General features: G+C 41.2%; 2 protein-coding genes across 8 annotated transcripts in view; one reads left to right on the plus strand and one right to left on the minus strand.

Annotated features, from left to right (window-relative positions):
* SPATA17 (spermatogenesis associated 17) overlaps window positions 1–5,570 on the minus strand; it is a 152,884-nt gene extending 147,314 nt beyond the window's left edge. For all 4 annotated transcript variants that reach the window (XM_037895718.2, XM_043543646.1, XM_007064745.4 and 1 more), the window contains exons 1-2: window positions 5,427–5,570; window positions 881–970 (exon numbers count right to left, since the gene is read on the minus strand). In XM_037895718.2, the coding sequence (XP_037751646.1) occupies window positions 881–970; window positions 5,427–5,494 (158 nt within the window). In that variant the 5' untranslated portion in view covers window positions 5,495–5,570. The remainder of the gene's footprint in view (window positions 1–880; window positions 971–5,426) is intronic.
* Window positions 5,571–5,577: 7 nt separating this feature from the next.
* Window positions 5,578–23,312, plus strand: part of GPATCH2 (G-patch domain containing 2) — a 179,973-nt gene continuing 162,238 nt past the window's right edge. For 3 of the 4 annotated variants that reach the window (XR_005224851.2, XR_006289834.1, XM_037895719.2), the window contains exons 1-2: window positions 5,597–5,946; window positions 19,044–19,757. Coding sequence is in view for 2 of the 4 variants with exons in the window: in XM_037895719.2 (XP_037751647.1) it covers window positions 5,891–5,946; window positions 19,044–19,757 (770 nt within the window). In the remaining 2 variants the exon portion in view is untranslated. Of the gene's footprint in view, window positions 5,947–19,043; window positions 19,758–23,312 lie in introns of all 4 variants that reach the window. The other variant, XM_007064746.4, reaches the window with a different exon arrangement.

The following is a 23,312-nucleotide window of genomic DNA, read 5'->3' on the forward strand; positions in this document are numbered from 1 at the left end:
GCATGACTGGCATGGCACTCCTATGACTGACTCCTGCCCCCCCGCCCTTTCTTATAGCCTACCTTAACCGAGGGGGGGCAGGATGCTAAGGTCCCAGCAATGGGTTGGCTGGGGGACCTGGATAGAAAAGAGGGGGACTGGCGGATGCTTCTGGATCATGATCATGGAGCTACCTGCACTTTTATCTGGCGGGTAGTCCCAGACATCTAGTAATAAAGTTGCATCCTGATTACAACCATATCAAGTGTCTCCTGTCCTTCTTTTGGTATTGTCAGACAATGACTACTTTAAACATGTGAGTAGTCCCATTGTTCCCAAGTATGTAACACTTTGGAGAACTAGGGCCTCCATTTTTAATTACGTGATCACATGCTATTTCTCAAATAATAATAATAATACCTAGCATGCCAGAGTCAGCAATAGAACCCTGGTCTTCTACTAGTGCTTTATCCAGTAGGCCACATCATGCAATTCTTTTCACATCATCCACAAAATCTGAAGAAGAAAAGTTTGTATAATAGGCACTCTTGATGTACAACATGCCACCTTTTTCAAGTCAAACTCAGCTATCCCTAGAATACTGGAAGAGTGTTCTAAAGAAACGCTATTTCCATGCCATTCATCAACTTTTGGACCTCAGCAATTTTAGCTGTACAATTTAAAAAAAAAAATCACAAGGATTTTTTGCAATGGTAATATGTATATATTACTATGCTACTCAGAATAATCAGAATAACAGAATAATCATTTTTGTTCACATTTTACAGAAACATTCACTTTCAGAGAGAGAGAGAGAGCAAGCTAAGTATAATATGTGAGAGTTTTGGAAAGTTATGAGTGACTGAAAATAGGGGTTAAAATAGAAAAAAAATCACAGTACCTGATGTATGCTCGGACTCTGCATCCTCGAAACCAGCTCTGGATTCGTACGGCAGCATTGTGCTCTGCTTTTCTGTATTCATCTACAGCTCTGAAAACATTTTTTCAAAATAATCTTTTTGTGATTAGCATTCTCAGTAGTTTACTTTAAAATCAAAACAATGAATCAGAGAGATTTTTTCATCTACATTTTTTCTTAATGGGACAATTTGTGTTCTTTTAAAACCTTTCCTCTCCCCCCACCTCCCCACTTTAACATATTACCATTCTTAGGAATGATGCAAAACAAAATATCCCATGATGATTAGATAGTATAGAGATAATTAAAGCCCCAATCCTGCAAGGAGAACAGTGCAATGGCTCTGCTCTATTTTAAGGATTTTATTATAAACAATATCAAAAAATCTAAATCTAAATTCACAGGAAAAAATGAAGTTATTTTGCATTCTGATTATGCATCTTTGTTAACGTTCTTGGGAGGGGAACATAAAGTAACATAGACGACCAGAAGTCATGAGGGATGAAGAAAGAAGGCTAAAAAAATTTTATGTAAAAAAATGTAAAACATCCCAGTTGATGGGTTCCAGATGGATCCTGATATTTTTTAAAAAAGGAAACATTAAAAAGAAATTTTTAGGTAAGATACTGCAGTGTTAGAGGAATTGCAACTTGTGTGCTGACACATTAATTTTATGTGATTTTTTTCTAATGCCTGAGAAACAGTTCCCAGATACATGTGATATTGAACACTGATGCCAATATGTTATGAACTTCTAGACTTCTTATGCTTTAAATGAAAAATGTGGATAACACTTTATTTTAATGGTGTATTAATTAGTGCTGAATTACAATAGAAATCCTATAGCACTGCATAAAATATGACATTGACATGAATATCAGATAAATTCACTATGATCAGTATTATCACAATGAGTACTAAATGAATTAATTATGTAAAAGTAAGGGCCTGATCCATAGCCCACTAAAATCAATAGAAAGACCCATTGACTAAAATAAGGTTACATCAGGCTCTAAATGTATTACCAAAGCTGTACTGAAGCCGCATACAGTGAAAAAAAGGCTGGGAGCTCATTGTCATCTTAATTAAAAGTATCTACAATAACAATTGAAAATCCAGTTCTGGCTGAAACATTTTCAAGATAGGTGATTCTGGAAGAAGAGGTAGAATTAGACACCCTGGTGAGCAACTCATTTGTCAAATCTTTTGTCATTTCCTACATCACAGCCCTACCTTTTCAAATATCCAGCATATATTGCTTAACAGCTATTTCATGGGAAATGTTCAGTGAGATGAAGATGATATTATTAGTGCACCACCAATACTAGAGTTTTCACAAAAGGAATGGAGAAGCATGGTCATGGATGAGTTTTGAAGACATTGTAGAGGGCAAAATGGTAGGATTCAGAGATAGCATCAATGTGTTCAGTGGGAGGGAAGAAAAGAGCATACAAGTATGATGATGTTGCAAGCCCGGGGAATGCAGAAGCTGATGGAATTGCCAATGGTAATGAGAAAGGGAGGACAAGGGAGGTTTGGGGAGGAAAGATAAGGATTCAGTTTTCAATTTCTGGTGGAGGCAGGTCATCCAGGAAGAGATGTTAGTGAGGCAGCTGAAGATATAAGATGAGAATAGGCAGAGAAATCGAAGGATGCAGGTAGGTCTGAGAGTTGTTAATGGTAGAAGCTGTATGATAAATGAGTATAAGGTAGATGTAAAGAAGAGAGGAGGGCCAAGTGCAAAGACCCTAACAGAGATTCTTAAGGAGCATTCAGACAAATAGCGCCAGAGAGAGACGCAAGGGAGAGGCTGTCTATTAGAAGAGCCATAACTGTGACAAAGGCAAAAGACAGATCAAGAACAATAAGAATGGGGAAGAAGACTTGCTACTTGGCCAGAAAAACACCCTTAGTAACATTGTTAAGAGCAGTTTCAATCCTATGGGGCAGAAACCAGCTTCAGAATCATTTCTAGTTTCTGTTTAATTATATCTTTTCACAATAAAGTATCAATTAACAATTATTAAATTGCTGAACTAAACTATTTGAAATTATACTTTAATCTTTATTGAAGCATTACAATCACATTTTTATTATTTACTATCACCTTTTAAAATTATTTTCTTATTGCTTCTCCAAGCTGCCCTCGGTACACTTAGTTGGGTTAGAAGAATCTCATTATTTAAAGTTTGCAGTGAGGTTTTGCTCTTTGAATGTGATCTGTTCTGTTGGTATGTAGTTTATTGTACTAGTTGGTAATTTCTTGTTTACTTCTCCATATCAGACAGATATTACTCTTACACTCTTTCTTGTCATCATTGTACTAGATCTGGTTTGATGGCTCTGTATGTCGCTTGAGAGTTACTGTATCTTTTGTTCTATTTTCTCTTGTAATGTTTATCTTTTGGTAGTGAAGAGCCCTTGCCAACATTCGAAAGATAACAATTGGAGCTAGGGTTTGGTTTTCACCTTTTAACTGCTCATTCAGTTTGAATGTCAAGGGTTATCTTTACTCCATTCACAAACATTTACTGTGACTTATGCTTCCAAGTAACTTTCAATAACATGAAACCAAGGCAGACACAAAATAAATGTTATTTAATGCACTTTGATTACCTATAGTGTTTTGCATATTCAAATACAACGTATTTTGAAAACAGACTACATTCAGAATAACTTCACACAAAACTGATTTCAACACACAATATTATGGCTCTAGTCAATATAATTATTACTGACTCATAATCTGAATCTGCAAAGTGATTCAATTGTGAAATTCATAGAGAAAATAGGAGTGTCACACAAAGGTCTTGAAGCAGCTGATCAAGGTAATTAGCATATCAATATATTTAGCAAACACTGCAAAGTCTGATATTGTCACCTATTAAAAATCTCAAAGAGATGGACATAATTAATTCTGTGTCCCTTTTATATTTTAAATATATGTGTCAAAAACACAAATCTGGGTGACTGTTTTTGCATTTTTAATTGGCTGTAGCTGTAAGAAGCACGTAAATTGTCTACTTAGGTTTACAAGCAGTATGTCCAGAGGTTACAGCTTGAACTGCAAGTCAGGCCTTCTGGACTCTATTCCACGCTTTGCCACTGACACACTGTCCTTTAGCACACTTTCCATACCTCTCTTTATCAGGAGTAGGGAGGTGGTGTTATCTCTGTATATGGCATTAGGGAGACTATGAGTGGAATACTGTGTCGAGTTCTGGTATCCACACTTCAAAAAAAAAAAAAAAACTGACAAATTGGAAAGTTTCAGAAAAGATTTACAAGAATCATTTGAGATTTGGAAAATAGGCCTTATATTGAGAGATTTAAGCAGCTCACTCTATTTAGTTTATCCAAGGAAACATTTAGTGGTAACTAGATCACAGTGTACAAGCACCTACACAGGGAAGAGAGTACAGATAGTAGACAGCTTTTTAATTTAGCAGAAAAAGACATAATAGGATCCAATGGTTGGAAGCTGGAGCTAGACAAATTCAGACTAGAAATAAAGCACATTTTTAAGCAGTGACGTTTATTAACCATTGCACCAATTTATCTAGAGACATAATGGATTCTCCATCACAAGACTGAATCTCTTTCTAAAAAATAGCGATAGCTCAAATAGAAGTTACGGGCTTGAGGCTGAAATCACTGGGCGAGGTTTTATAGCCCCTGTTATACTGGAAGTCAGAATAGATTGTCATAGCGGCCCCTTTGAGCCTTAAAAATCTACGAAATCCCTTGATAAAATAGATCATTATTTAAGCACCAATTATTTTGTTTAGTTCTGGATGAAACATTATTCTCGTCTCTAAGGATCTTCCCATTTAAATAGTGTGTTGTATAAAATGCTCAGGAAACTCCAAAAGTGGATGCTAATTTAGAACTGTTAGTTACATACATTATTTTAGTGAAGGATTTGGGACTCCATTTTTGGGGTATAACAACACTCTCCTTAATAAGCAGAATTACTATTGCCTTGGTTTTCTGGGATTGCCCTGAGAATCACTTTCTGAGCTTATGAAACATTTAGTCACAAAAAAGTGTTCCCCCAGAAGAATGGTATTTTGCTGTACTGCAATGGGATTTTTATTCAATCTAGCGACATTTTGATATGATGTTGCTTTGGTGCAGTGCGGTAATATACTTGATACGACATGGCAACATTTCCACATGGCATGATAACTATACGCTCTTTGGGACACAGATCACCTTGTATTCTGTGCCTAGCACCAGGGGGTCCTGATTCTAATTGGGGCTTAAGGGGGCCTGGGGAATATAACTATTAAGCACTGACAGTGATCTGAGAGTGCTAACTGGACATGGCAACGTCCCAATGACAATGCAACACTGCGCTGGTGCAATGTGGTGACCTGGGGACGTGCCATGGGGGTGACCTCGCCAGGTGCCACCATCATTTGGAGAACCTGTGTCCCATCCCAGTGCGCTGGCCTGACCCTTCCTAGTGCTCCTCCCCAGAAGACCAATGCAGGCCCATGGGGGCGGGGGCAACGGGGCCCGTTACCTGTTCCTATGGAAATATTCCTCCCTCTGGCCTGGCAGTCTCCCTTGAAGCCTGGCCAAAGTGGCCATGTTCCCCCTGCCCTGATGGTGTACAGGCCGTCACCATGGCAACCAGACCGTACCACCTGGCCGAGGGGGTGTAATTCCTCCCTACAGGCCCCGACGGCCCGGGGGGGGGGGCGGATAGGTAGGACACGCTGTAGTGCTGCGGGGGGTCGAGAGTGGTGAGCGAGACCCCCCAGCTATGGGCCGTACCATCCGAGCTCCATCCCGGCAGCGGGATGGTTGGGTCCTACTTCCTGCCGATGCTGTAGCCGCTTCCGGGCTCCCATCATGGGGGAGTGAGGCGCGGGCAAAGAGCGATCCCGACACCCCTTCTCGCTCGCCCGGCTTCGGCCGCCTCCCCGAGTCTCTGCGAAGCGGCATCAGCTTCCCCGGGGAGCGGCCGGGGGAGGCGCCGGGTTCATGTTCCGGGTCGCTGAGCCCAACCCGACCCGAGCTCAGGCCGCGAGAAAGAGCTGGTGAGGCCGGGCTGGACTGGGGCGAAGGTGGGTGGGGGGCCGGCCGGAGCGGGGTGGCGGCGGCGGCGGCTCCGTGGTTTGGAGGCAGAAGCTTTCCCGGGGGGGCACAGTGCGCTGAGCGACAGCTTGCTGGGGCGGAGGTACGTGTGAGAGCTGGGGGGAGATTGTGGGGTTGGGCCGCGGGGCGGATTCCCCGTCTCTGGAGTTGCTCCCTCTAGACGCCGCTATCCCACTGCTGCCACGAGTGGCTCCTCCCCGGGGCTCATACCCACACGTCTCCAAAGCATCTGGCGCCAGGTACTTTATTTAAATCGTTGCCGCTTAGACGTAGTTTGACTTCTGTATTTGGGGGAGGGGGGAAGCTCTAGTCAGGACAACGGGGCATGCATAGGGGAGGCAAATTCCGTGCCTGCCCGAGGCTTGCCGTTTGGGGGAGCAACCCCCCGCTGCTCGTCCCCAAACTACACCCTTGCTTTGCCATGGAGACTCTTTTCTCCTCTCCTTTACCAAACGTCTCCCTTCTCCTTTCTGAACCCTCTCCCTCCCCTTTTGCCCATCCGACAGTGTGGCTGCTGGTTACGACCAAACTGTTGATATCCTTATAAAGAGGATTGAAGGCATGAACTATTGGCAAATTTGTCACGTGAAATCTTTCACCTCTCAGTCACCTGCTATTTTATGGGTGAACAGTGGGCTGTGTGCAAAAGGATTTGCTGCTCCCAGACCAGAAGATAAAAACCTATCACCTTAAATGTGGTGTTTATATTGTATTGGAACCTGAAGGGCCTGGTCCCTTTGTGGTAGTTGCTTTGCAAGTACACATTTAGACATGGTCTCCGCTCCGAACACCTTAAGTTTTATCTGAAACAAGACTCAACAAGTGGGCTTTGCAAACAATAGTCAGAAGAGAAAAGGATAGCAGTCGTGTTCCCGCTGGGTAGTGCCAAATAATTTATTTTTATTATAGGAGTAGAGTAGGGGGAATTTGACAAAGTAGAAAAGAAGGGGAAGAGAGGGAAAGTGGGAGGGAAGGCAAGAGGGCCACAGAGCGTTGAAATGTTCCACTGGCAGTGGAAGGACCAGAGAGGGTTAGAAAGAAGATGGGGCAAACAACCAATTGACAGACAAAATGCATAGTTGTTTGCAGTGTTGTTGTAACTATGTTGGTCTCAGAAAATTAGAGAGGTGAGATGAGTGAAGTAATTTTTTTTTTATTGGACCAACTTCTGTTGGTGAAAGTGACAAGCTTTTGAGCAAAGAGCTTGAAAGTGTGTCACTTTCGCCAACAGAAGTTGGTCCAATAAAAAACATCTCTCTAAAATGAATAATGTCCACAGTCCAAATTGAGAATGCAGGCTGCTGATATCACCAATATTATGAGAAAGTGATTGAAGACCCAACCACAACTGGAGCATTATAGAATTTTATACTGGGTTGTTAATAAAAACTTCATGTACTGCTAGCCCATCTTTTTCTGCATTAAATGTTGGAAGCATCCTGGTTGAAAACATTGTGCAACCATCATATAAACCTTTCATCACAATGAGTTAAGAGGAAGCTTGAGGTGTGGGAAACTTTACAATACCACTACACCAAACATTGATTAAGAAGTGTTAAGATTCTTGTGGTGGTAAACTTTATGCACCCAATGCAAAGCTTTCTTTTCTTACATGTTTTTCACTTTTTTGTATCATTCAGAAAACAAGTTAGTTTCAAAACAACCAAAGAAAACCTTTAATATGCATTAGGTTCATTACAAAGACTGGAAATGAACACAAGGATGTTACAGTCCCACTGTTCTGATCAGATCTGTTAGTGTAGACCAAGATTGTAGGATGTGGTCTGAATGTCTTGTGGCTCCTTTCTGGTCTCTTTCATGCAAACAGCATTATTATTAAAATTCTAGAGAGTTTTAACAGTTACTTTATGTTACTATACCACTAAAACTGCTCAACAGTTTTTGTTCTAAATTAATAAAGGAATTGTTGGAAAAGTTTAGTGTTGGTTTAGAATTGAGTTAAAGGTTAGAGGAAGAATTCAAGGAAGGTTCCAAGCTAGGAAAAGAAACAATGGTAGAGCTTCCACCTGTAGTGGTGTCCAGGTTACACAGATATTTATTCTGGATGTGTGTGTGTGCACACACATTCATACATACATACATACATACTGTGGTCTTGGAGGAAAAGTGTACCAAAGTCACTTTCTTTTTTTTTAATTGGACAAAAATAAGATATTATACTTAAGCTTTTGAGCCAAAGAGATATGTTTCAAAGGCAAAACCAAGTGAAATACCTCCAATTGAAAGTTTTGTTATCTTACTGTTGTAAATAGTTTCCCCCAAATTCTGTGAAAATTATATTTGCTATTCACAGGAGTCATGAAATAATGTATATCCTGAAAGAGTTGGCACTCTGAGACAGCACAGTAACATATTTCACACTGATGACTAAACGATTGTATGTCCTCTATTTTACTTTTATGAGTGATAACATACTATAGTCCTTTTTTTTTTTTAAAGAGGCAGGTTATAATGGTTACTAACAACTGCAGAATGATCAATCCATAGTGCTAACCTTGATTGTAAGTGCAGGGTTTTATGGAAGGTGGCTATATTGGCCTGAAGATATTGCCCAGAACAGTTTGGTTTTGAGAGAAGAATTCAAAATCTAGTTATCTTTTTGAATTATAGTTTGCCAGCTCTGAAGGTCTGCTAAATATACCTTAGACTACTCCTCAAACCATTCACCCCTCATTCCTCTCTACACAGGTTATCCAGGAAGCTGTGCTTTGATGGAAATCTATTTTAGTAAAATTTGTAATATTAAGGAACCAAAGAAAATTAATTTCTCATGGTATAGTACTTGAGCTTTTGCAGAAGCCATACCTTTAAGCTTCTTGAAACATTAAAGTTCTAAAAAAGATAGTTATAAGGAGAATTCAAGAAGATAATTCTTTCCTACCTCTTTAGTCAGTTTCAGCGATGTGTTTTGCTTACTCTGGATGGCAGAAGTCTATATCTTAGTGTTTCTCAGATATCTTATCAGTACATACCCAGCATTTAGGGAAAGCTTGTGTTTTGGACACCTTTTGGCTCTTTGATTATTCTGATAATGATTTTGTCATTCCAGCATATAAACATTGTCTAATGATTCAATTAGTTCTCACCTGGACAGTTAATGAGGTCTTTATAGCAAGGTTTTGTTGCTGCACTTTATTTCATTCCATTTACATTCATATCTAACAAAGAGCAAAGGTAGTTCTCATTTTCTTTAAGAAGTAGTGTCAAACATGATATTGCATGTAAAAGGCCTTGATTTTTTTTTTAAAAAGTGTAATGGTAGTTTTGATAGTATTGGACACTAAAGTATTTTGATATTGAAGTGATGTACATATATTGTAGCTGCTTTTGTTTATCTTGGAAAGAGTATGGTTTGTTTCTGATAGTGCATAGAAGAAAGGGGTCAACATTTAGTAAACTCCATTAAAATTGTTTTATATAAATGTGTAGGTCACTGGAGGCAAACTACACTGTTAGTGCAGCCATATGATCTGTGAGAGAAGATATGTTTTTTGTCACTGGCTATGGACAGTTGCTGTAACTGTGTTTTTACAGTCTAATGTTAGGCACCCTGAACTATGGGTTATATATTAAAAATATTTTGGGGAAGGTCCAGGTTGTGTTATACTGTATATCCATATTATTAACAGTCCTGAATTTTAACTTTTCTGACTGAATGCACTCTGTATTTGCTGTTGACAATCTTTTTTATAGATTCTGTGGTGTCCCTGAAAATAAAGGAGTTAATTTTTCAAACTGTTCCAGAAACACATTTCTAAATGTCTCTTTTGGGCTAGCCTTTGGATAATACTTCAGTAAAAATAATTCATTCCCACCTGCAAAGTATAAGATTGACTGTCAAGTGTGCACAAAATAAAAAGCCAAAAAGGGATATGCTGATAAGTATTAACTTGCTGGAAAAACACTGCAGAATGTTAAAAGTGGTTTCTCACTATAAATAAATAGAAGCAGTTAGTCTGAACTTTCTAGTTTCTACTCCCATTCTTTAATTCATACAAAAGAGAGATGAGAGAACTGTTAAAATAAATCAAATGTACTTTCTTGGGTTTTCAAGAGTGGCAAAATCTTGAAGTGAGTTTTGTGTACCCTACAGTAAAAACCATGCTGGGAAATTCAGTTATAAATTGGTTTGTATTCTAAATGTGCAGCATAGACTTTGATTTGACAAGACCAAGTAATCATATAACCATACTAAGTGAACATGCTGAAATGTCTGTAGTGGGAGTTGATCTGGTCTACACATGCCAAACCAAACATATTTGGTATTGTAAGACAGGTAGGTTATAGCCATGTTGTAATTGTTGTGTAGACAAGGCCACTGAGGCTGGGTGGGTTTTCTTCTGTTAAGTCAGAGGTGCGTTAGGATCAATTAAAAGATTTATATGTGGGGAAAAGAGTATTTGTCAGTTAATTGCAGGTGCACATGAGGCTCATAAAACTTGGCTTACAGTGGGAATTGAGAACCTTATTGCCTGATGCTTTTTGATTTTTTTCTCACTGATTTCCTAAGCATGTTCACTTCAGATGAGTTTTCTGCTCTGAGTGGGCACAGTCCATGACAAATCATACTTACATCAATAGGTATTAAGAAATACGATAACTTAAAGTTTGTAATAGGGCTTCCTATTTGACATGTCAGGCAATGATATTAGAAGTCTAATTAACATTCACTAGGACTGTGAGGGCTTGTCTACACAGGGAGATTGACCAGCAAAACTGTAGAGATATAATTATACTTCTATAGTTATGCTGTCCACATGGACACTCTATTTTGGAATCCACTAGTGTGTCCACATGGGGAATTATACCAGCATAGCTATAGTGGTATGATTTTACTGCTATTGGTTCTGCCAGTCAGTTTCCCCATGTAGACAAGCGATAAGTAAGGGAAAGCCAAATCCTCAGAGGTGTGGTGGAACACAGTGAGATACTAAGGGTATGTCTACACTGGCAGAGTTACAGCACCAGGAGTTACAGCGCTGCTCAGAGAGCACTGAAGGGAAACCGCTGTTGTGTGTTCACACTGTCAGCAGCCTGCACAATAGCATGTTCACACTTGTGGCACTTGCAGCAGTATTCAGAGTGGTGCCCTCTGGGCAGCTATCTCACAGAGCATCTCTTCCTCTTCTGCCGCTAAGAGTTGTGGGAAGACGGAGGGGGTCGCGGGGCGTCCTGGGTCCTGTCCCAATGCCCCGTGATGCATTGCTTCGCATCCCAGCAATCCCCGTGCTTCCATCAGCATTTAGTGCCATCTTTAAATAGTTTGTGTACTGCGCGCTCTGCCTCTTCGGTCTGCAGGAACGGATCCCGCACTGTTGACCAATATGCTGCTCGCTCTGACCAATACGTCATGAGTGGTAGTGGAGTTATTCCTTAAACTACAAAGGCAAGAGAAGTTCGACATTCATTTTGTCACGCGTACTAGCTATGACACGAGATTGCTTGTAGCATTCACGGAGATGTTGACCACTGTGGAACGCCACTTTTGGGCTTGGGAAACAAGCACTGAGTGGTGGGATCACATCGTCATTCACGTCTGGGATGATGAGCAGTGGCTGCAAAACTTTCGGATGAGGAAAGCCACAATCATGGGACTGTGTGAGGAGCTTGCCCCAGCCCTGCAGCGCAATGACACGAGAATGAGAGTTGCCCTGCCTTTGGAGAAATGCGTGGCGATTGCACTGTGGAAGCTGGCTACTCCAGACTGCTACCGATCGGTTGCTAACCAGTTCGGAATGGGAAAGTCGACCGTTGGACTTGTGCGTCACATTGTGGGTGGCTTTACACAAATGAGCTTCCCTAACTGCGGAGGGGCGATAGATGGCACACGTATTCCAATTCTGGCACCAGACCACCTAGCCACTGAGTACATTAATTGGAAGAGGTATTTCTCTATGGCTCTCCAGGCACTTGTGGATCACCATGGGCATTTCACGGACGTTAACGCAGACTGGTCCGGAAAGGTGCACGTCGCATGCTTTTTTCGGAACACTGGCCTGTTCAGGAAGCTGCAAGTAGGAACTTTCTTCCTGGACCAGAAAATCACCGTGCGGGAAGTCGAAATGCCCACTGTGATCCTGAGAGACCCTGCCTACCCCTTAATGCCGTGGCTTATGAATCCATACACGGGGAACCTTGACAGCAGCAAGGAGCGGTTCAACAACAAGCTGAGCAAGTGCAGAATGACTGTTGAGTGTGCTTTTGGCCGTTTAAAGGCCCGCTGGTGCTGCCTATATGGGAGGCAGGACCTGCCGATGACAATATTCCTATGCTTGTAGCCACGTGCTGTACGCTTCATAATATTTGTGAAGGGAAGGTTGAAAGCTTCATTCAGGGCTGGACCGCTGAGGCTCAGTGTATGGAGGCTGAATTTGAACAGCCAGAGACCAGGACTATTAGAGGGGCGCAGCATGGGGCCATAAGGATCAGGGATGCCTTGAGGCAGCAATTTGAAGCTGAAAGCCACTAATATTTGTTGCTATACTCGGGAGTGCAGTGCTTGTAATGCTAGGAGGTGATTGTGATTGATGCAGAAAATGCACTGTGAAGGTTTAAGAAAATTGCTTGTTGCTTTGCAGGGCTCGGTTGCATTCAATTAATGGAATAAAGATTACTTTCAAACCAAAACAATTCTTTTATTAAAAAACAACTGGAGGAGACAAAAAAAAAATCAGCACTGTGGAGGATGGGAGAAGAGAGGGTCCCAGGAGGAGGTGGGGTCCTGGGACGGTTAAAGATTTGTGTAGCTCCAGGGATCATATCCAACCTTGTCCTTTGGAGTACAGTGCAGTGGGTACTGTACTTCAGCAGGGCTAAATTGCAGTGGGACGAGAGTTGAGTGCAGTGGGTACTGGGAGTCCGCATGGCTGGACTGTGATGGGGCAAGAGTGGAATGCAGCGGGTACAGACTGGAGCCAGGATTTTGATAAGAGTGTGTTGGCAGTGTCTGGAGGGGGCGCATCGGAAGGAGTTTTGCAATAGCGGCTGCAGGGGAGGGCGGGCGCAGAGCTGCTCAATTTGCAGTGCTAGTAGCACCTGGGACATGTCCTCTTGGTGCTCCATAACGTTTAAGAGCTGCTCCATGGCTTTGTTCTGGTTCGCCACATTCTCCCTTTGGTCCTCCTTCTCACTGTCCCACTACTCCTTCAATTCTTGTTTTTCGGCTGCGGGGTACATCATGACATCACACAGAAAGTCCTCTTTAGTTCTTCATGGCTGCTTTCTAATTCTGCGCAGCCATTCAGCTGGCGATAACAAAGAGGGAGGCTGGGCTCCCAAAGTCATATCTGTGAAGGCAAAGTGCAACATTTTACAGAAGCAGTATAGTTTGCAACACACAGAACACTGATTCAGTGATTTAAAACACAGCCAGCATTCATATACCTATCACTAACTGGCTGAGAGAGTCAATCAACAGCCTGTTCCGCCACTCAGACTAGGCATGTGGTGGTACATGCCTCATACAGAGACAAGCCTGCTTTCTGTAACCTTCCTGCCCCCAATAACTCTCCTCAGCAATTTCCAAAATCAAATCCACTTGCCAGGGGCCTCCTCTCCTGTTTGAACTTCACCAAGATCCGACAGCTGTGCCTGGCTAGCTTCCTCCGGGGTAGAAAAGAGCTCCTGGCTGCATGCATCTCTGACCTCTGAGTCATCCCCCTCCCCCTCCACATCCTCATCCAAGATTTCCTCCTCCTGGCTCGGTCCACTCTCGACTGGCATGCGAGCCACCAAAGTATCCACAGTGATCTTCGCAGTGGAGGTGGGGTCGCCACCGAGTATTGCGTCCAGCTCTTTGTAGAACCAGCAGCATGTGGGCGCAGCACTGGAGCGGCTGTTTGCCTCCCCCACCTTGTGGTAGGCATACCGCAGCTCCTTCACTTTGACCCTGCAGTGTGTCCTGGACATGGCCCCTTTCTGTCATGCATCGTGAAATCTGTCCGTAGGTATCATAATTCCTACAGCTGGAGCACAGCTGGGACTGGACAGTCTCCTCTCCCCAAATACTGATGAGGTCCAGCAGCTTGGCATTTCTCCAAGTGAGGGATCGCCTGGTGCGTGGAGCAGACATGGCCACCTGGAAAGATGCACTGAGACCACTGCATGCATCACTGAGCAAACAGGAAGGGGACTTTCAGAATTCCAAAGGAATTTACGGGGTGGGGATGACCACTGGTCACCTGACGGCAGAGCAGTAGAGGTCAAACTGATTACCGGAGAGGCGAGAACAGGCATTGTGGGACACCTCCCAGAGGACAATCACAGCACTGTAATCGACCAGGGTGTCTATACTGGCACCGCAGCGCTGTACTCCCGGTGTACGCCTCTTGTCGGGGTGGGTTTTTTTACAGCGCTGCAACTGTGCGGTTTCTGCACACTAAGTGGCTTGGCAGTGTGTACACCTCGGGAGTTACAATGCAGAAAGCTGCTTTACTGTGCAGAAACTTGCCAGTATAGACTGGGCCTAACACTTTGGTCTAGGCCAGGGAATAAAAGCTCTTTAAATAGACTGTATTCTAATCAAGTGTTGTTCAACAAGGAACAAAGGTCACACTGAAGTGCTTTATGTTCTTGATAAGCAGTCTTTTGCCAACCTAGGTATTTTGAATTTCATGAAATGTTGAATGTAGTGAGTATTATGCCAGAGATGGGATAGTGCTAATTTTTTTTCTAAGTGCTGAGTTTGATTTATAACTGCCTATATGCTGACGGGAAATTTTTTTTTTTTAAAAAAAAAGCCGTGTTGTACCCTGAGGCTCCCTTCATGCCAAGTTAAAACAATTTGAAAACCCTCTTAATACCTGTGAAGATGCAGCTCAACACCTCTTTTGTTTTGTGAGCCTGAAAAGATATGACAGGTTTCAGAGTAGCAGCTGTGTTAGTCTGTATTCACAAAAAGAAAAGGAGTACTTGTGGCACCTTAGAGACTAACAAATTTATTTGAGCATAAGCTTTCGTGAGCTACAGATGAAGTTGTCTTCAAAGGTGTTGAGGGAGCTGTCCGTCACATAAAGCTAACTTAACTGAAAACTTAAAAACCCACCCCACCCCCACAAACAACCAAACCATTTCTCCACATATAGGTAAGGCCAAATGTGCTCCTATGCTAAGGCCTTCTCTACACTGGGTTTTCTGTGTGTGATTTTTTTAATTTATTTTTTACTTATTTTTATAGTCACTGATATACCTGTATTGGTGCAAACCATGACTTGCATTGCTTTGAAACCTGTGTATGCTGCTGTGGTGCAAGTCATGGTTTGCATTACTGCAGCCACAGTGTTGGCTAAAATTTGTAGTGTAGACAAGTCATGAGAAAGGGAGAGAAGGAGAAGATGGCAGAAATAGAGAAAATTCTCAAATCTAAAAATGTAAAAACAGACGTATTCCAAGATTTTCCTATATAACTAGGTTGTCAGCCAATCTGTAGATTTGACTGGCTACCAGTTACTTTATTCTGTCTGAATTTTCTGATAAATAATGCTTTATTTGCATTATTATCTTTCGCTGATATCTCCTGTAGTTGTTTCTCAAAAGCAAAGAAAATGATTTCTCATGAGAACCAGAAGGACTAAGGAGAAGCAAAAAGTACTGGTACCTGATTTGTGTTTCTTGCTCAAAGGTGAGTGCCAAAGGGTGCACAATCCCTGGAAGGTGCTGCCAAGGTGGTGTTTGTACTTAACCAGGCATTTCCTGTGCCCCTTGCTATGTCAAGGAGTGACAGAAATAAGAATTCAGACATTATAGCAGGCATAGAAAAAGAGTTGAGAAGTAAACATACATACAGTTTAGCATCATGTATTTATCAAAATTGAGATAGTAGACTGCACTACTCTGTCTTTATGATTGTGGTGATATGTCTTACAGCTGGCACAAATTATTTTCTTAAGTAACTTTCTGAAACTACGAAAAGTAGCAGCACAGTTCAAGAGACTTCTCCTTGTAGGTAAAATATTTCATGGTGAATTTGAATTTTTTCAGAACTAAATTAGAATTCACCTAGTACTTTTGGTCCATAGAACTCAAGAAATGTAAGAAGGCAGTGGTATTCCCATTTTATATGGGGAAACTGAGACACAATGAGTTAAGTGAGTTGTCCAGGATTATACAACAAGTCACAGGCAGAGCAGGAAAGAGAGCTCAGGTCTCCTGCCTCATGTTGTTGTGTAACCATTGGACCATCCTGCTTAGCACCTTTAGGCCTGGGGTCAGTGATGGGTGAGTGAGTGGGGGAAACTTGTGGGCTATATGACTAAACTCTTTCTCCACTTGCAACCTGCTGATGTTGGTAGAAAATTGCTGACTCATGTCTCCTTTCGTACTGTTCTAAAACTATGTGAACAGCTTTCTTCTGGACACCCACCAACGCAATTTACTGACCAGTGTTCTTCCACTATAGGTCACCAGGCATAACACAGTAGTGAGCACTGGAAGAAAGGAGGCTAATTACTTTGGGGTGTCAGTCTGATCAGTTTGTTTTGATTTTTTCACCTGGGTGTTCTGCAGTAAATCTTACTGTTTTGGTTTTAGTGTTTTTTGTTTTTTTTTTATTCGAGTACACACATGTGTGAGCCTATTGAAGTATAATTGGTGATAAATATAGGAATATCTACATTGCAATTAGATGCCTGTGGCTGGCCCATGCCAGCTGATTCAGGCCCCCAGGCTACAGAACCCTGTGTAGACTTACGGGCTTGAGCTGGAGCCCAGCTTTAGGACCCTGTGAGGTGGGAGGGTCCCAGAGCTCAGATTGAGCCCAGAAGTCTACACTGCAGTGAAACAGCCCTGTAGCCCGAGCGAGCCCTGCGAGTCTGAGTCTCTTGTCACGGGCCAGCCATGGTTTTTTAATGTTAGTGAAATGATGTGAGCTGTGGTGCAGAGTAAAATTCTTTCCTCATATCTGCATGATGCCTTAGTCAGATAGTCTGTTTTCTCATAAAGGTGTGCGATTCCTACTGATGTGAGTGCGTAGATCAGAAAGGACAACTTTGCTTTTAATCTTCTAGAATTTCATTTAGGGGAAAAAAGAAAAGGAGTACTTGTGGCACCTTAGAGACTAACCAATTTATTTGAGCATAAGCTTTCGTGAGCTACAGCTCACTTCATCGGAGCTGTAGCTCACGAAAGCTTATGCTCAAATAAATTTGTTAGTCTCTAAGGTGCCACAAGTACTCCTTTTCTTTTTGCGAATACAGACTAACACGGCTGCTACTCTGAAACCTGTCATTTAGGGGAAAGGTTCTCTCAACTTAATGTCACTCTAGTGAATCAATATTTTTAAAGATCAAATAGATATGAGTCATTTGGGAAGACAAAATTAGTCACGATTAAAAATATTATATAATCAAAAAATTAGTGTTTCAGATTCACCTTGGTAGCATCAAGAGACAATTATCTTGTGACAACATTGTGACGTTCCCCTGGTGTGATCTAGACCAGTGATCTGCTAGGTCACTCCAATCCTCGATTCTGGGAGCCAGCCTTACCCTGCTTCGCTGTGAGAACCCCCGCTCCCGGGTTGTTCACGCACAGCTTCTAGCATGTAAGCTGCTCCAAGAATGTGAGTGAGCACTTTTGGCCAGCTGCTTCTTGGATTGTGCAACCAAATAACACTAGCCAATATCTCTGGTCCCAGACACAACCCTAGGAACCTCTGTCTTGCAGTTTCCAGTTATGCCCGCTGGATGCTGCAAGCTTGTATGAGTTCGTCAGTTTAACAAAGAAATTGATATGCACCAGGCTTGTTATCCCAAGGGGAGTCTTTGACATGCTTCAAACCAAACACTGCTTCAGGTAGAATAAACAAACAAATTTATTAACTACAAAAGATAGATTTTAAGTGATTATAAGTCAAAGCACAAGTAGTCAGATTTGGTCAAATGAAATAAAAGCAAAATGCATTCTAAGCTGATCTTAACACTTTCAGTGCCCTTACAAACTTAGATGCTTCTCACCACAGCCTGGCTGATTGCCCTTCAGCCAGGCTCTCCCCTTTGATCAATGCTTCAGTCGCTTGGTGGTGGTGTCTGTAGATGGAGGTGGAAGAGGAGAGCAAGCATGGCAAACGTCTTTCCCTTTTATCATGTCTTTCTTCCCTCTTGGCTTTGCTGCCCCTTCCCCCCCCTCCCCCCCTTTCAGAGTCAGGTGAGCATTACTTTATCGTAGTCCCAAACTGACCAAGGGAAGGGGGTGACTCACTCGAGAGTCCAACAGGTCCTGTGTTCCTGTGAGGCTGGGCTGCGTTTGTCCCATACATGCCCTGATGAGGTATAAACTGCCCCTCTGTCCCTGGAGAGTTTTGCCTGGGCTTGTTTTAAGCCATGAGGACACATTTTCAGCCTCATAACTATATATGTGAAATTACAACCTCTAACGTTACTATAACGTTACTATAACATTACTATAACAACAATGCTCAGTGCATCATGAGTCTTCCGAAGACACCCGACATGACAAACTTTGCATTGGATACCACACAATCGTATTATAAGGATGAACGTGGGGGTGCAGGGTGTTCCCCCGAGATACAGAGTGTCAAACATTTTATCCTAATGACAACTTTTAAAGTTGTACCTAATAATGTACAATAAAGGAGGAAAAAAATTTATATTCAATTTCCTACTTTATAGATAATTTAAAATGTGCTCACTTGCTTCTAATTATATATTGACAGGTTTTGCCAATCTTCATAGCTAACAGATTAACCCCTGAAAACTGTGATGTTGAGATGAAATATCTGTAAATGAAAGCAATATTAGGAGGACTGCCAAAAATTGAAGGGGCTGTTGTTAAGATGGAAGTTAGGAGAGAGAGTGACATTATAAAGGGAAAGCCTCCTCATAAGTGTGTTGTGGTACTGGCTGATTTAGAAGACAGCTTTCCGTAGAACTACAACGGTGTTAAAAGTGCTGATCATAAGACTGTCTTTGACACTGTAATGATGTTGGTATATGAAAACATACTGCTGAAGTTGACGCACGTTATAATCAGTTTTGTTTTTGTTTTTTCTTTACATATGTAGGCATTTCAGTAGGACTATGGAGGAACTAGTTCATGATCTGGTCTCAGCACTGGAAGAAAGTTCGGAGCAAGCCAGAGGAGGTTTTGCTGATACTGGTGATCACTCTCGCAGCGTGTCTTGTCTTCTAAAACGCCAGGCAAGAAAAAGGAGAGGACGAAAAAGACGTTCATTTACCACTCATCATCCTTGGGAGACTAGTCACTGTTTAAGTGAAGGTTCTGATTCCAGTCTAGAAGAACCAAGCAAGGACTATAGAGAGTATCATTCTACTAATAAGAAAGACCACAGTGACTCTGATGATCAGTTGGTTGCTAAACGCAGGCCTTCTTCAAATTTAAATAACATTAGAGGCAAAAGACCTCTGTGGCATGAGTCTGATTTGGCTCTTGACAATTTAGGAAACAGGACCCTGCGTAGGAGAAGAAAGGTGAAACGCATGGCAATAGATCCACCATCAGAAGTCACGAATACACTAACATTGACCCAACAACAGGATAACAGCAGAGATCAAGAAATGGATAATGATAATAGATCTTACCAACATCAAGAATTTGCCAAGAGCAAAGTGAAAAAAAGAAAACTAGCTACAACTAGGCAAGGACCAGAAATCTTGGATGAAGGCGTGGTTATAGAGAGTGAAGAAGTGAATCAGGCAAATAAGGACAAAATGGAGTATGAGGAGCAAAAGGGTTCAGATGAGAACATGAGTGACAGGTGATCGATTGTTTTTTCTTTATCAACTGAAACAAAATTCTTATATTGCTACTGTAGTGGTATAGGTATTGACAAGTCTTGTTTTCTTTATTCCAGAATTAAAATGCAGTCAATAGCAGTATGTTTTAAGCAGTTAAAGTTAGGGGTCTTTCCTGATCCAGTAATACTAGAATACTGCTACTTTAAACGTATTGTAGAATGTTAAATTATAGCAATTCAGAGGAAATCTGATGGGTGGCTGAAAAGGAGCAAAGGAAACAATTACTTGAAGAAAATTTATACTAATTGTTTCAATATTAAGACCAAGAAAACAGGAATTTTAAAATGTCTTAAATGTTAAGTTATTGTATTATGCATGGTATTTGAACTAGCACTTAATCACACACAAGGTAATTAAATAGCTTAGGTTTTCCAACGTCTAGGCACTGGTGCTTTGGTTGTTGCTGGTATTCATCAGAAGATTATCAGTACAATATATGGATACACCCACTAGACAGTCGGTGTGTCATGGGCATAAAAAGTCTGTAGGTTCCCAAGAATGCACATCACTTACAAAATGCAAAAAACAATTTATAGTTCAGAAACACCTGAGCTTGCCATTAGAAAAATGGGATAATGATGACCCTTTGGCAGTATGCCTCATCAATCTATTCCAGACAGCAGGCATACCACAAAAGTAATTGTTTCCAAAGTACTATTTTGACAACACAGTAAGATGTCATTTTCCACCACACACAAGTGATGTTACCTACAGGGTCTGATGATCCTGATCGTGTTTATCCAGTGTGTTTGGTTCTGAATGCAGAACTGTGAGCAGGGCAACTCCTATTTAAGACACAAATTCTGGCAATCTAGTGACTAGACAACAACAGTGTTCCTCATTTGTTGTAGGAGTCTTATCTAAAAACTGCATTGAATCTTTTGCTTGTTGGTCACAGTTCAGGTGTGCTGTAGTGATGGCATGCATAGGTTCTTGGCTAGGGCAAGAAGAGAGGTCACTTATTCAGTAGCATAACAATACTGGTAAGTGACTGATTCTAATTACTCAATCAACAATACGAGGGATAGTATTTATAGAAATTGCTTTTTGTACTTTCCATCTGTTTTCTGAGAACTGTAGACAGTTTTTAAATCACAACAGGAATCCTGAGTCACCTTGCCACTGAAAAGAAACTGAATTTCATAGTGTCTTCACACTTGTATTGGACCAGAAGTTGGTCTTGTTGGGGCCTTTGTGTCTGGAACGCTTTCAGATTCCGTCATGTTTGTCCTGTACTCTTGTAAATTTTTTGTTAAATTTTCACACTTTTAAAAATGTCCTGTGCCAGAGGAGGGTAAAAATACTTCAGTGCAAAACTCATGTATCCAGTATTTGGGTGGAGGGAGCCAAAGTCGGGGCAAATCCTCCAAACACCCAAAAAAGGGCAGCTTGCAGATTTTAAGTACAAAAATGACTATCCCTTACAGATTCCAGTTGTCATCTATTCTTGTGCTTCAAGGGGACACTATCGGTTTAAAAAACATGCTCCTTTCTGGAAATACTTCACTTAGTAATACTGTAACAGCTAAGGTCATTATCGTTTCAGAGAAAACTTTCTCTGTTTTCCGTTTGTTGTCATTTGCCAGCACTTTACAGTCAGTTTTGCCATTTTCACCTGTTTGTGTGTCTTTAACACAGCAGCAGGGGAAAGGGGAACCTTTTTTTTTTTTTTTTTTTTTAAAGATGAAAATGTGACTGCAAAACCACAAAATCTGACAAGGAGATTCAGAGGCATATGGAGTACTCAAACTGCTTTTAACTCTAATTTTCAAATGGCTAGACTTCAACTTGATGGTGTCCATTAAATGCATTACTACTATCTGATTCTATCACTTTATCCCACTAGAGGAACACAAAACATACTAACTAGCCTCTGTGCTACTATCGTGTTCTGAAAGCATTGGCAGAGATAAAAATGTCTTTCTAAAACTGTGTGCTAGACACAAAGAGGTAAATTACTGAAAACATCTTGGTAAGATTCATGTCTTCAGTAATACTGGTGAGTCACATTTGAACTGTAGAATCCAGAGTTATCAGGTCCGCCATGCCAATTTTCATTTGTCCACATTGAAGGCTTTGTTTTCTGGATGATTTTGCTGTGTGTATATTTCAATGGGACACATATTCCACATTTACAGTTATCCCAGCAGTAGTCCTTGTGCCGATAGTATGATGCCCCAACGGAGGCAGGGGCTTCATTGTGTTATGCTAAAAATCTACGTCTATTGAGCATGCTCTGCAGAAGTCTTCAAATGCGTAAAGCTTTTATTGTATGGCAATACTCTATATAAATTGATCAAGAACAAATGCCTCAGTGAAGATCACTTAAGTACCAAAGTTCAAATTGCAAACTTAAAGGGAAGAGATGCGTATGGCTCTCTTAAGGTTTGGCCATAAGAGCAGTTTAGTTCATGGCAAGATGGGGTATAAATCTACCTTGCAGTAAACATCTGTATGAACCCTGCTGATGATCTTCAAAATGATCAATCACAGCTTGAATCTTGAAATACTATAAAGCAAATCTTAGTGTCTTTTTTCTGCAAAGTATCCCATCCTCACTTTAATTCCACCATAGACAGTTTTGTATATTTTGCAATTCTAAATGTCCCACAACTTTACATCACATTTCTTTTTTAGAATTAACCGTTTGGTTGAAGCTTTCAACCGATCTAAAAGTATTTCCTTAATGTATTTTAATCTATTCCCGTTTCAAAGTGGGTGGATCAAAGCTTTCTATGAATGGAACTTTTAGTGTGTGGCAGCAGAATCTACCTGGATGCTTAGTGGGTTGCAGGATAGTACGGGATTAGACTTACACTTCAGCTTGCCATGAACTCTGTAAATGTTTGTATATGCAAGCCCTTATAAAATGGGAACTTGTGTGTGTGGTGGGGAAGAAGAATAGTTTTTTTTTTTTGTCTTGTTTCCCAAAATTCAAATGGCTGAAAGGATTCCTGAACTTTTTTTTTTTTTTTAAAAAGGAAATACTTTTAGATTGGAAACTTCAGTCAAAAAGTTATTTTTTTTAAAAAAGATGTGTGATGTAGAGTTGTAGGACATTTATAATTGTAGAAGTATGCAGAACTGTCTGATGGAATTAAGTGAGGAGGGGATAGTTTGCAGAAAGAAGGCACTAGGATTTGCTTAGCTTTATAGCATTTCAAGGTTCAAGCTCTGCTTGATCACTTTTATAGCTCATAAGATATGCCATATTTGTATTTAGGACCATTATCTTTAGTTAAGTGCTTAAGTCTCTTACTGTACTGGAATAAAAGAGATGTGTAAGTGCTGCTTATACAGTAAGAAGTCACTGTATACAGTAGAAGATACAGCAGAGTTTTAGAACACATCTTTAAGAAATATGACAGCTGCACATGTTAGCAAGTCTCTGCTTGGCTATCTACATCAGGCCCAATTTCAAGCCCCGTTTGAGCGCCTTGTAAAGGAAGATATAAAGACAATTAACCATATAATTAGTTTTAGAAGCTGAAATCAGATATTGCCCAAATGTAAAA

The sequence above is a fragment of the Chelonia mydas genome, chromosome 3 (assembly GCF_015237465.2).
Source record: "Chelonia mydas isolate rCheMyd1 chromosome 3, rCheMyd1.pri.v2, whole genome shotgun sequence".
NCBI classification, from domain to species: domain Eukaryota; kingdom Metazoa; phylum Chordata; order Testudines; family Cheloniidae; genus Chelonia; species Chelonia mydas.